Genomic DNA, 13,288 nt, shown 5'->3' with positions numbered 1-13,288 from the left:
CTATGATTTCAGTCGCGCAGAATCACGGAAACGAGTCATAAAATGGAAATTGAACCAACCGTGTTAACGCTGAATATCAGCGATGTTAAAGTGCTCAAAGACATGCGTCTGAAACATAAGGTCTCCATTACTGGCTCAATCAGATCCACTGAGAGACTAATGACTGAACAGACCTAGAAAACAACACGCCACACCAATCCCATGAAACTTCATGCTTCATCCCCAATGGCTCCTACTGATCACAGCTAATCAATACCAGTGTTTGTTCATAGGGCTGGGTATTGACACAAATTTCACAATTCGATTTGATTCAATATTGATTATTTTGGATATCAGTTACAATAAATGGCAATTTTTCTCAAGGAAATCAAATCTCTTAACTAATGCTGTAAACTATGGGAGTCTAGTTGTAGCCTATAGGCTTCATTAGCCTAATATGAAGGTAATAATGAACTGTTTTGTAGCTATACAAACACTTAAATTACACTTTTATTTATTTTTATAATAAGTAGATTATATATAATATAAACAATTAAATGGTGACTGTCATAAAAACTTGCCAGATTTATTCAAATATGCATTAAATATTGAAGAACATTAAGATTATAATGCATATGTAATATGGTGAATATATTTAGCAAAATGCTCCTCTCTAGAGTTATTTTTCTAGCTGACTAACGAGTTTATGTGGGTTTTCTGAGGTAAATATGACGTTGATTACAAGCTGTTTAACTGACGTCTTTCCTCGGTTGAAACGCTGATTGAGCGAATCAATGTGACATGATACGGATTTGGATAAGTTGTCCTCTATCTTTAACACACTTTCAGATGCTCACTCATGTTTATTTGGTGCTGTGACTGGTATTATTAAGCCGGAAGAGAGATCAGCGCTGCTGCTTCTCCAGAGCGATCTCACGCCACAGCGACAAAACACTATTTATGTTTTTGAATTTCTAAAGAAAATGGACGTAATTTGAAAATTGAGACTTTGTTTCATATCAATAGTAACAAAGGACAAAGATTATTGTGATTTTTTTGCCGCGATACAATGATCCAATCATTCAAATGAAACAGGATGACTAATCAATTCTTGAGATTTAAGATTCGATATCGGTTCGTAAAAATGATAATCGTTTAATATCGAGAAATCGATATTTATTACCCAGCCCTAGTGATCAGTATCAGTGCTTTGGATTCGAGCTGAATGAGACTATTCATTTAAAACTAGATACCTTTTTATTTTTCTATTAACACAGTTTGTGCTTGTTAGACTTGGTAAGGCATGTTCTTAGTGTAGCGTTTCCCACATATGTTCGCTTAGTCTGGCATCATCAAATATAGCCCTGATGTCTTGTTCCCGCGGAAGATGAAATGCGTCAGCTGCTTTTGCTAATGTTTTATTTAACATTTAACCACCACACCACCGGCAGTAATCGGCTCGTTACACCCACGGCCACTGCCACGACCCTAGTGCCGATGTGACCAAGACGGTCTCTGTTTCCCATAAAGCATCACAGGAACACAGAGCTCGAGTCACATGGACTGCTGTTAAGGTGTGTGAACTCACCCTCTGCTCAGCGTTGTCTTTAAAGCTCAGGCCGAAGTAGTCCTTCTCTATCAGATTCAGGTGTTCGCAGACTTCAAAAAACAGGTACTGGCCTTTCGCCCGTTTCTGAAAACACACAGAGGAAGAAAGATGAGTGGAATATGTTATTCATAGACAATGTTGTGGTGCTCATCCAAGTCGCTTCATTAGCTGCAGAACCATTTATCATGAGGGAACGGTTCAATAATCGCCTTTACGTCGTTCCAAACCTGTATGATTTTCTTCAGTGATATTTAGAGAAACCAAAGGCAATGAGGTTTGGAACAACATGATGGTGAGTAAATGAGGGCAGAAGAGTCGGCACTTGAAGTATTCCCGTAAATGCCAGCGCTGGCGCTGTAACGAGTCTGAATGGAGACTGAAGCGCCGGCTCATAATGGGCCTGTTGAGATTCGGTTGATTCATCTCGATAGCGTGAGTGTTGGTGTGACTCCTGAGGAATGAGAGGCCTGGTTGCAGTCCCTCTCTCCTCTCCAGACACCAGGAGCTTCCAGCATTAGTCATTGAGGAAGATCTGCATTCTTCGATCTGCTCGCCCACCCATACGCCAGACCCCTCATGCGTTCTCTAAGCCATCAGTCGAGGTTTCTTGCACCAAAACACTGTTAAAAGTAGCTGCGTCCACGCCAAACACAAGAGGAATGATATCGTTTGAGTCACTTTCTGATGAACAATAAAAACATTAAAGCAAGATGGATTCTGATTTACTGATTGTCAAAGAGCTCGGGCATTTAAGGCGGCAGAGGACAAAACTGCAGCTCGCTTTTAACAAACCGAACAATATTGTGTTGGAGTGGACGTTAATATAATCCCTGTTCTTGGTGTGAACAGAACATTTTTAATGCGGTGTGTGTTGAAAAAAATCAGGATGGAAATGAGAATTTTGGGAGAAAATTAGAAATTCGTACTTGTGTAGTTATTAGAATCGTTCATATGTGAATTAATCAGGATCGCAGAAAATATTCCTGAGGAACAAAAGACACCTAGCGTACTTAAAACAGATATTCGTGTGAAACCAACAACACGTTCCCCATGGATAAAATGGATCATGACGGAAAACGTACAGCTTATTCAGTCAAACTGAAAAATAAGGATGATTTATAAATGCAAACTATCATTTGAAATGATTCGTTTCAGTACTTTTGAAAACGAGAAGTTTCCTGAACCAAAGGCTCCAACAATAATTTGAATGAAACGCAGTAAATTGTTCGAAATAAGGTGGATATGACCATGTCAATTAAACTGACTGCGTGTCTACTGTACCTTTAACCCTCAGGTGCTCTTCGGTCATTTCTGACCGAAAAAATTTCTGTTTTGAATTTCTAAAAATCACAGCTTCATCGGAATGTTATGAAACTTGGTGACTTTTATGGCATTATGTATGTGAATACAAAAAAATATTGAGGTCATGATCTGAGCAGACTAAGTGGTCATAAAAAATAGTCACACTTGTGGTCTTCCGACCCATAGGAAATGAATGGGAAATTGACAAAAAAAAAAAAAAAAAAAAAATCTCAGAATTTTTGTACATGCAATCTAAAAATTGGCCACAATTCTAAAAAAAAAAAAAAAAAAAAAAAAAAAAAAAAGTACACTGCAGGAAAGGGGTGACACTCTACAACATCTAGAGTGCCAAACACACAAACATCCAAACATACTTTTATACACACCAATAATTTGATTACAAAAAGTATGTTTTGAATTTTTAAAAATCACAGCTTCGTCGGAGTGTTACAAAACTTGGTGACTTTTATGGCATTATGTATGTGAACACACAAAAAAAGGTCATGATCTGAGCTTGCTAAGTGGTCTTAAAAAAAAAAAAAAAAAAAAAAAAAAAAATCACACTTGTGGTCTTTGGTCAAAAATGACCCCCATAGGAAATGAATGGGTAATTGACAAAAACACAAAAATTCACAGTTTTTATTTTATTTTTTATTTTTTTAAAAATTTTTTAATAAAAAAATTTAGATTGTTTCAACTATATATTCAAATCCACCAAAAAAAAAAATGTGTTCATAAAAAGCTGGGGAATTCACATGCCGAAAATAGACCATAAATATTAGTAAATTCCATCAAATTGTCTCAAAATACTAAATTGCAAAGAATAAATATTATAGAACAAAAATAAATTGCATTGGGTTTACTGGGATGGAGGAAATTTAATGTAAGTGTCCGGTCACTTTTGACCGGGAGGATAACAAGTGTGACTCCGAAACGAATCGCGCCTGAGGCTTAAGACTTGGACTATATTCTTAAAAGATATGACTGTAGAGATTGCTGTAATATCATAATCATGATAAATGTCCTTGTTTTTCAGTCCGGTCTCAGTAAATGTTCTGGATGGATTGGAGAGGAAGTGTTGAGCTGTGAATGGTACTCAAAGAGCAGGGAAGTTTGGTCCCATTTCTACAGTATAAGTCTAAGTGAAGGTCATATCAACACAAACAAACACCAAAGAGTGCTTGTTTAAGGTTTTAATGTTTCTTATTATGACATGAGACAAAACCCCATAAGCTGCTGTTTTGGATGCAATTACACCGACTAATCCGTTCCAAGCGTTCACTCGCACCAGATTTACTGATGAGTGATCAGATGTTATGCTCCGTAAACTCGACACACACACACACACACAAAGATGCTGCTAATGGATTTCAGTTTCCAGTGGATCAATAGTGGACAACAGAAGGCCTGCATTAGTGAAAAGTGCATTAGGGGAAGGACAAGTGCAAACAAACACCGACGCTCATCTGACTGCACAGCTGCCTGATGATGATGATGATGATGATGATGTGTTAATGGCTGAAGAAAGCCACAGGTGGAGACATGTTCTCATGGTGTCGGCACAACAAACCAGAGAGATGTACAGCTACTGGCTCAAAACAACACATGAATGTCAGCTGACCTAGAGCAGATCACAGATCTACAGCTAGAGTAGAGGAAGCAATGACTGCGCTCAGGCGTCAGAGAGAGACAACTATGAGGATAAAGAAACATGGAGGAATGTGAAGATAAAGAGCAGGGGTTGCTCTACATTAAAAAGAGATAATAAAAGCACAATACCCAATACAGTATGTGTATGTAATTTCAAAAAATTGCGCCAGCGTTAGTGTTTGTATGCGTGTTCCACATCCATAATTGCAAATGGGATGCAAATACAACTGTACATAAATGTATCAAATAACCATACCGAGACGTACTGGTCCATTCTCATTTGTGTTTATCCTGCCGGAGTCTCTTCGTACTATTTATATATTCCGATTCAAACGTACGGCTGAATGACATTCAAAACAGCGGTTTCTCTCAATCTCTCAGTACCGACTGCCATAGGTATCAAGTTACGCCCTCATCCAAAGGCAGGGCGGGGATATGCAGCTCATTTGCATTTAAGGTGGTATACACCAAAACAGCTCATTTTTAAACAGGCCCCAAAAATGACTTTCAAATGGTTATATTAAATTAACTATGGGGTATTTTGAGCTGAAACTTCACAAATACATTCTGGGGACACCTGAGACCAATATTACATCTCGTAAAAAGGGGCATAATAGGAGGATCTTTTGTGACGTCATTGTTTACGTTTGTCGCGTTGCATCGTGGGAATCGTGTGGCAAGAAATCCCGCTAGATACCTGTAATTTGATTGTTTTGCAAGTTTGGAGGAGGATTTAGAGAAGAGGATGGTTCAGTCTTGCTGTGTGTTCGATTGTACGGCTTGTTGGGGGCCTGATAAAAAGTTTTTCATTTTAAATAAATAAATAAATAAATAAGAACACTGATCAATGAAGACTTACCCGGCTTTGCAGCGAGCAGTGACTAGGGTTGGGTATCGTTTGAATTTGAACGATTCTGATTCCGATTCTGATTCCTTCTTTCGATTCCGGTTCCTAACGATTCTCGATTCCGATTCTTTTAAGATGCAGGGTCAAAAAAGTTTAGCTAACCTTGCTAACCAACGGCCTTTCTGAAGGAAATACTCCTTCTGTCACAAATTTTGCATTTTGCCGAGATTTCGTTAATTTTTAGAAAAGTGAAGCCACACTTTGGGCCGCCGACGTAAGCTACTCATGTTCGACTCGCGCGGTTATGCCAACACTTCCGGTAGACGCTTCTTCGTTGGTGTTGTTCAGCGGTTTCTTCTTCCGCTCGGCGGACTGTGAATATCGAAACTAGGAATCGAAATTTTTACTTTTGAACGATTCCGGGAAAAACTAAAAGTTAGTCCCGGTTCCAATCGATACTCGATTCTCGATACCCAACCCTAGCAGTGACTATTTCTCCGTTCTGCGATCACCCACGGGAGATGCGAATCACGCTGTGACTTTGCTTGGCCAGGTCTAACCTAACTTTACCTCTGCTTTTACAGACTGATCTCATGAAATGGCGCATGTATAACACGCCAATTCGTATTTCCAACACGCATAATCGCTTTTCAGCGCGTTTATGAACACCATTGACTTAATTTTACATTACTGTACATAAATATGACCTACCCAACCTAAACCTACCCGTCACTGGGGTTAATACCATTTATGAGTCTTCCCCCACCATCCTAGGAAAAAATATCGCTCCCCAGATGTAGATCTACAGTTTGCTTCGTTTCGCTTTATTTAACGGCAGAGACATACACGCATAGCTCAAAATGCATAAAGATAACACGCCACTTGATTTGAAAGTGCTGTGTATGTTTAAGCAAAAGTCATGATGTCATGTTGCTTTTAGCACTATCACTGCTTTCTGTTCGGCAGAAAAGATCGGCACAACTTTGAGAAACAAAATAATCATAGGCCTCCCGACTTTTGAAAGCCCTTTAATCTTTCATGAGTGAAGGGTCCAGGGGTTTCTATTAAATTGGAATAAATGTCTCCCCAGCAGATTATAGTGGCCACGACATGGGCGTTTTTTGACATCCCAAATCACATATGGCCTTTGAATAACTTCAATTGGCTTTATGCCCAGATGCACTACTTCCTGAACTTCAGCCAGCTCCTTGTTTCCTGTCCGCCATTATTGGCCAAGCTTGATTAATTCAGGTGTGTCTGATTGTTGTTGCCGTGACTACTGAGGTCAGGCACACCTGAACTAATCAATTTGGCCAATAATGGCAGACAGTAAACAAGGGAGCTGGCTTAAGTTCAGGAAGTAGTGCAGCTGTGCATAAAGTCGATTTTGTCACCAATACAAATTTTGAGCTTCTCTCCAAACCTCCTCCGGTCGTCAGATATTAAAGAGCTTATATATTGTGGATTTTGCCTGCTAAACTCTCTTGAAAGTGCTTGTCGCGTCTTTACAGCCGGTCATCGCGCATGCGTACAATGATGTCAACAAAGATCCTCCTATAGGTGCCCTTTAAACATTTATTGTAGAGGTGTCGCTCAGGTCAGGGCTACAAAAACACATCCAAGGGTTAAGATACACTCGAGCTCAGGGAGGATGGTCATCAACAAGTGGAGGAAAGTATGGCACGACGGTGACATCATCAAGAATAGGGTGTCCCTCCAGAAAAAAAAAAAAAAAACGGGTCAGACGGCAACATTACTAGAGTCGCAGCTCTTTCTGTCTCTGACCAAACACACACCCCGGCCAGATCTCAAGAACCTAGAAAGATGAACGAAGAGGATTTCACACTGATCCAAAGCACACGTTATCATCAACAAAATTCAGGCTTCAGCTAAGAAAGACGAAGGAGTTCCCCTGACCAAAATCTGGGAAAGAGCTGAAGACAGCTGCGCAATAACAACTGCTAAACAGATCAAATATTCTTACGCTTGTTTTAGAAATCTGTGCAGATTTCACTGATTTCCGAAGGTGAATGTCTGTACAAATAATACTAAAAGGCCTTTTTCGCTCGCTGAACTACAGCATCATTCAGACGACAGGTGGACTGTGGGAGATTGTGTGTGTATGAAAGAAACGAATGGATCAGAGAGTGGCAGTGAAAGCCTAAAAGAACATGATGAAAGAAAGCGCAACATGAATGAGAACAAAAGAAGGAGCTCCGAACAACACGATGAATAATTGGGTTGTAAAGTCACAGAGAATCACTGATGGGATGTTTGAAGAGGGTTTATTCAGGATCAGCGACGTACAGGAGGAATCACAGAGCGTCATTGTGAAGGAGCGTCCGGAAGCATTAGCGTCAAACACACACACACACACACTTGTGGGAGCTCTGCTGAGGCCTTGTGTGTCCCTCGACCCTGATCAGCAGAGTCTCATGATGCCCAGGACATTAAAGAGCATACGGGTTCGGCTTCCAGGAAAACACACGGCTGGATCTCTGCACTTACGGCATTAAAAACACACAGCACTCCTGTTATATAGGTCACTGCGCTGTGATTAGCTGAAGATATGTGCGCTGTGATTGGCCGAGTGTCCGTGTGGATCATCCATACGCTCTCGTCTCAACCAGAGAGCAGAATTAATCCTGGCGTGAGGACAGAAGAGCGGTGAGGACGGACAGGAGCACCGAACATCCATGAGGGGTCGTCCAGCAGTCATGAGCCCCTCTTTGTCCCGATAAAGCGTCCCGTCTGGAATGCTTTGTTTGGAGCTCCGGCTTGCGCGTACAGACGACCCGGAGACAGTCGCGCTCATCTCTGAGCAAACATGCCACCGTCTCGTGCATGAACACACCAGGACAATAGCGCTTAGTGATGCCTCAGCACTTTCCGGTGACGGGACAAAGCCGAGCCTGTTGAAAGCTCTCAGAGAGCCCAGAACATCATATCCCAACACTCACCTGCACTACTCCCATTCCAGCGTCCGCAGATCACTCCTGTTCACTCCATTAGATTTCAATTCAACTTTATAGACTTTGTGTTTTGTGTGCACGCTCTGTGAAGAGGTTTCGAGTTATGTGTGTGCGGGCTTGTGTTTTTTCAAGCATTGATCACTGTAGCCAATCAGAGACATGCTGAGTTGAGTGTGTGAAAGCAATGGCCGATCAGAGGCATTTAAGTCCGAATCCACTCAATACCACACAAAACAAAGCTTTTGTTCCCCAATGCTATTAAAACCAAGAAACTGTAAACACACAGTAATAAAGACCTTGTTTGTGCAGCTTCATCGATTATAACGGGAGATTTGGAAGAGTGAGCTGAAGTGATTGTAAAGAGAGTGTTACTTGCTGGCTATCTATATATGATCCATTCAAAATAATGAAGAGTCATATTTTCATGGCGCTACATACACAATGGAAAGGTTCAGGTTGATAACCACAGATTGACGTGAACGTTTTTGCTCACCAGTCACTGTGGCTAGCGGTTTTCCAGTTCCTAGCCACTCAGCATTTCCACTGGCCACAGTTTTGACATCGATGCCATGGGGAAAACTGCATATAGATATTTTCAACAGTCTCTCATAATTTGGCAACACGTATATTAGGCTGCTGTCACTTTAAAACCCATTATACTGTTTTATATAGCCAATATATAATACTTGTCTGTAAGTGTACTGGCCAACATTTACAAAATCAATGTATCTACAGTGCATTGACGGTTAGTGTTCCTTTAGTGTGTGTGTGTGTGTCTGTAACCCAGCAGCTGACGCAGACACTGGTGATTTAACACTGACAGCGGGCCCCCAATTATCTGTCCTCCGAAACACTTCACGCACCCACCAAATCACTGCAGGGTCAGAGGTCATCATGCACTTAAATGCTCCTGTCAGCTCAATGACTGATCCTATTTCAGCTACTGAACACACACACACACACACACACACACACACGCAGGCAAATCTATTATATTTTATTCCAGGTTTAAAATGATTTTTTTCGCTGGCCAATTTGGCTAGAAGAAAAAAGATGATATATTTATATATTACAGGGCTCTGTGGAATACTTGATTCTGATTGGTCAATTGCTCCCAGATAACAACTAGTAAAAACTGAAACACAGGCTCACCCGGGTCACTGAAGTCAGCAGTGTTTTCTTGCTAGATTTTTTTTCCATGGAAGTTTTGCATTTGGTGAGCTAATAAAATACTAAAACTATATCAGTTATCAAATTGTGCCAACAGCATCATGGACTCGCTCTCTCGTTTCACACAAACGCAGCTGCCGCCATTTTGTGACCAGTGTTTTGTACACTGTTGGATTATGAGATACAAACAGGTATGATTTTAAAACAGTTTAATCTGAAATCAATATATCTTATCTCCATAATTATTTCTGTGGTGAAATGCTGTGTAATAAAGTGTTATGAATGTGTACCGTATCCCTTAAATGTCCGTCTAGTTTGAACTCTCTGCATATTTTTAGACTCAGATCAATATTTTGTGTGTAATTTTATACTTGCGTGGCAAGTAGGCGTGTAATAAGCGGGATACTGTACATCCGGCCGATTGTTCTCTCAGAATAAACCCCTTCAGGCTGGTACAACCTCCACAGACCCCCAACACTTCCCGTCAGGGGGCTTATTCTGAGAGAACAACCGGCTGGATGTACATTTTCCCTTTCATTCATATATATATATATATATATATATATATACAGTGGGGCCAAAAAGTATTTAGTCAGCCACTGATTGTGCAAGTTCTCCTACTTAGAATAATGAGAGAGGTCTGTTATTTTCATCATAGCTACATTTCAACTATGAGACACAAAATGAGAAAAAAAAAAATCTAGGAAATCACTTTGTAGGATTTTTAAAGAATTTATTTGTAAATTATGGTGGAAAATAAGTATTTGGTCAATAACAAAAGATCAACTCAATATAACCTTTGTTGGCAATGACAGAGGTCAAATGTTTCCCGTAAGTCTTCACCAGGTTTGCACACACTGTATCCTACAAAGTGATTTCCTGGATTTTTTTTTCCTCATTTTGTGTCTCATAGTTGAAGTGTACCTATGATGAAAATAACAGACCTCTCTCATCATTCTAAGTAGGAGAACTTGCACAATCAGTGGCTGACTAAATACTTTTTGGGCCCACTGTATATAAAAAGTACAATTTGGATTGCATAAATTAATTTCTTATTCAAACTAAATCCTGTCATTCAGCCATCTCCTCCAAAAAATATATTTTAGGTGGACAGATGATCAATACAGTACAAAGAACATCAAATGCAGGATGTAGGACGTCTTTTCTGTTAACCAAATGCTTTTTAATCTTCACTATTGCTTCAAAACAATGAACGAGCGTGCCGTTATTTGTCGCGCAGTGACGCGTGTGTTCAAGTAAGCCAGATATGAGCAGATTCTGTGCAATATGCTGTATTTAATAAATCAAGATCTTATGAGTACTTGTGCTAAGTCTGTGCAGATTTGACTTACACAAACTTCCCCAGCGTGATTTGACAGTGTTTCCCGCCACAGCTGATTTTTACTCTTTTACCTCATTTCAACCCTGATATTATATTATTATTATATTAATGTCTAGTTCCTCCACTAAAGGGTTGTCATATATTTATAAGAAACATCTGTATGGGGATGGTGGACACACAATATTTAAATAAGCTTCATGAACAACACATGCTGCTCAGACTAGTGCACAAACACACACACACAGACGTGTGTACTGCTGACAGATAGTGTTGCCATGGTGCCCATGAGGGAAGATTATAGACACAAATCCAAGCGACACACACATATCTCCATACACACAACAGGATTAATGTCATCCCGAGTTCTCATAAAATAAAGAAGAGTAAAACACAGACCGACAGGATTAGAGCAGAACGACCCCTGACCTACAGTCAACGGTGATGATGCGACTCCAAAGACTTCACCAAACATCAGGACAGACAGACAGACGGGTCTCACCTCCACCTCGCAGGAGAACTGGCTGCCGTCCAGTAGAGTCACGTGACACACCACCATCTTCATCTTCTTGTTGAGTCTGAGGGGCGACAGCACACTCGTCTCCTGCTGAATCACTTGCTCTTCCCCTTTCTTCTCCTCCTCGCGCTCCTTCACTTCCGATTCTGCCTCTTTCTCCTCCCTCACAGGCTGCACACACACACACACACACACAGAGTTAATACACACATGCGCGAGCGCTCATGTTTTCCAGCCGAGCGGATGGCTGCTGGATGATGTCAGCGGGCGGATGCTGATGGTTTCTGCCAGAAGCATGTGGTTCAGTGTGACAGCGTCCACATCTGATCTGGATTAGAGTCCGATCACACACAGGTTTATCTGAGCCGATCTTCAGCTCAACACCACGACCACAGGTGCCAGAGACGGGGTGACATTCTCACTTCCTGTTTGATACATCACTTTAGGGCCCTATGAAATCAGTTTTATTTTTTCCTAAATTCCGTTTTAATTTAATTACATTTTTACCCTTGACTGTTATTTTAGTCGTAAAAAGAGTGTTTGCTTTTAAAGTTAATGATTAAAATGTATAGAAATAAAAATGGGAATGAACTTAAATTTATTGAGGTACAAATACTGCATTAAGAAACATATCACTGCTCTCTTCAAGTAACAACAAAATATGGTAATGAGCTTTACACTGTCCAGTAAAATAAACGATATTAGTTTATATAAGTTTAAATGAAGCCACACTCTGTCTCTCTCTCTCGCCTAGTGTCGCTCACGGAGTTCGCTTCGCTTTTGTCCAGTCCGGCGCCTCAGTGGATTCGAACCCGGGTCTCTCACACCAAAGGCATGTGTTTTATCCACTGCGCCATCACCACCCCCAAACTGCTCGGCTTGCCACTGATGGCTTACAGCACTGAGTTTAACTTTTTGCCGACGAAAGAAGAGCCGTGGAGAGCCGCTTCGCCATGCTTTCATTGTTTTGATTTCGTCATTGTAGCTGAAATGACTGGGTGGGGTGTTTGTGTCACCCAGATCTGCTTCCACCAGTCTGCATTTATGCCAGACATGCGTTCTTCTCCCACACAAAAACTGAATTTAAAAACAAACACGTAAAATTCCACGAAATTCCGCATTAACACTAGATTCCGCATTAACACTAGATTCCGCATTAACACTAGAGACCGCATTAACACTAGAGACCGCGTTAACACTAGAGACCGCGGTTCATACAGTTCAGAAGTTCGCTGAACTTCACATAGCTCAGATCACTCAGCACGTCGTTCGGGGATCGACTTATCGAGACTATTTTTAAGATGGCTCCTGTCTGTATACACGAAGTGAACTGTCTTCATAAAGTATCTTCTTATTAAATGGTCTGTACACTTACAAAGTTCTCAATGCTTCGTTTTGCATGTATGGACCCTCATTATGTTACTGCGTTAGTGTGGGGCTATTTTGAGCCTTATTAGTGGTATAAACTAGCGATTTCTTTTTACTTACTCAATGCCCCCATTACTAGCATTATATGCTAAACAGTTTTTAGAGATAAAACTCTTTACAATCGATTATCATGAAAACAAAACTCAGAGAACGGTTGACTATGTACCGATGTTTTATTAGACCAAAGGTTCATTGTTCGCCGGAGTTCTCCTTTAACACTAGATTCCGCGTTAAACACTAGATTCCGTGTTAACACTAGATTCCGCGCGAACACTAGCGCTAACACTAGATTCCACGTTAACACTAGATTGCAAGTTAATAGATTCCGCGTTAACACAAGATTCCGCGTTAACACAAGATTCCGCGTTAACACAAGATTCCGCGTTAACACAAGATTCCGCGTTAACACTGGATTCCGCGTTAACACAAGATTCCGCGTTAACACAAGATTCCGCGTTAACACTGGATTCCGCGT

At 40.7% G+C, this 13,288-nt stretch overlaps 1 protein-coding gene across 23 annotated transcripts in view; it reads right to left on the bottom strand.

Moving 5' to 3' along the window:
- Window positions 1–13,288, bottom strand: part of epb41l2 (erythrocyte membrane protein band 4.1 like 2) — a 105,314-nt gene that overhangs the window by 53,725 nt on the left and 38,301 nt on the right. For all 23 annotated transcript variants that reach the window (XM_039664239.2, XM_039664244.2, XM_039664258.2 and 20 more), the window contains exons 4-5: window positions 11,371–11,556; window positions 1,568–1,672 (exon numbers count right to left, since the gene is read on the bottom strand). In XM_039664239.2, coding sequence (XP_039520173.2) covers window positions 1,568–1,672; window positions 11,371–11,556 — 291 coding nt within the window. The remainder of the gene's footprint in view (window positions 1–1,567; window positions 1,673–11,370; window positions 11,557–13,288) is intronic.

The sequence above is a fragment of the Pimephales promelas genome, chromosome 13 (assembly GCF_988280905.1).
Source record: "Pimephales promelas chromosome 13, fPimPro1.hap1.1, whole genome shotgun sequence".
Classification (NCBI taxonomy): domain Eukaryota; kingdom Metazoa; phylum Chordata; class Actinopteri; order Cypriniformes; family Leuciscidae; genus Pimephales; species Pimephales promelas.
This window is presented reverse-complemented; position numbering and strand designations above follow the sequence as displayed.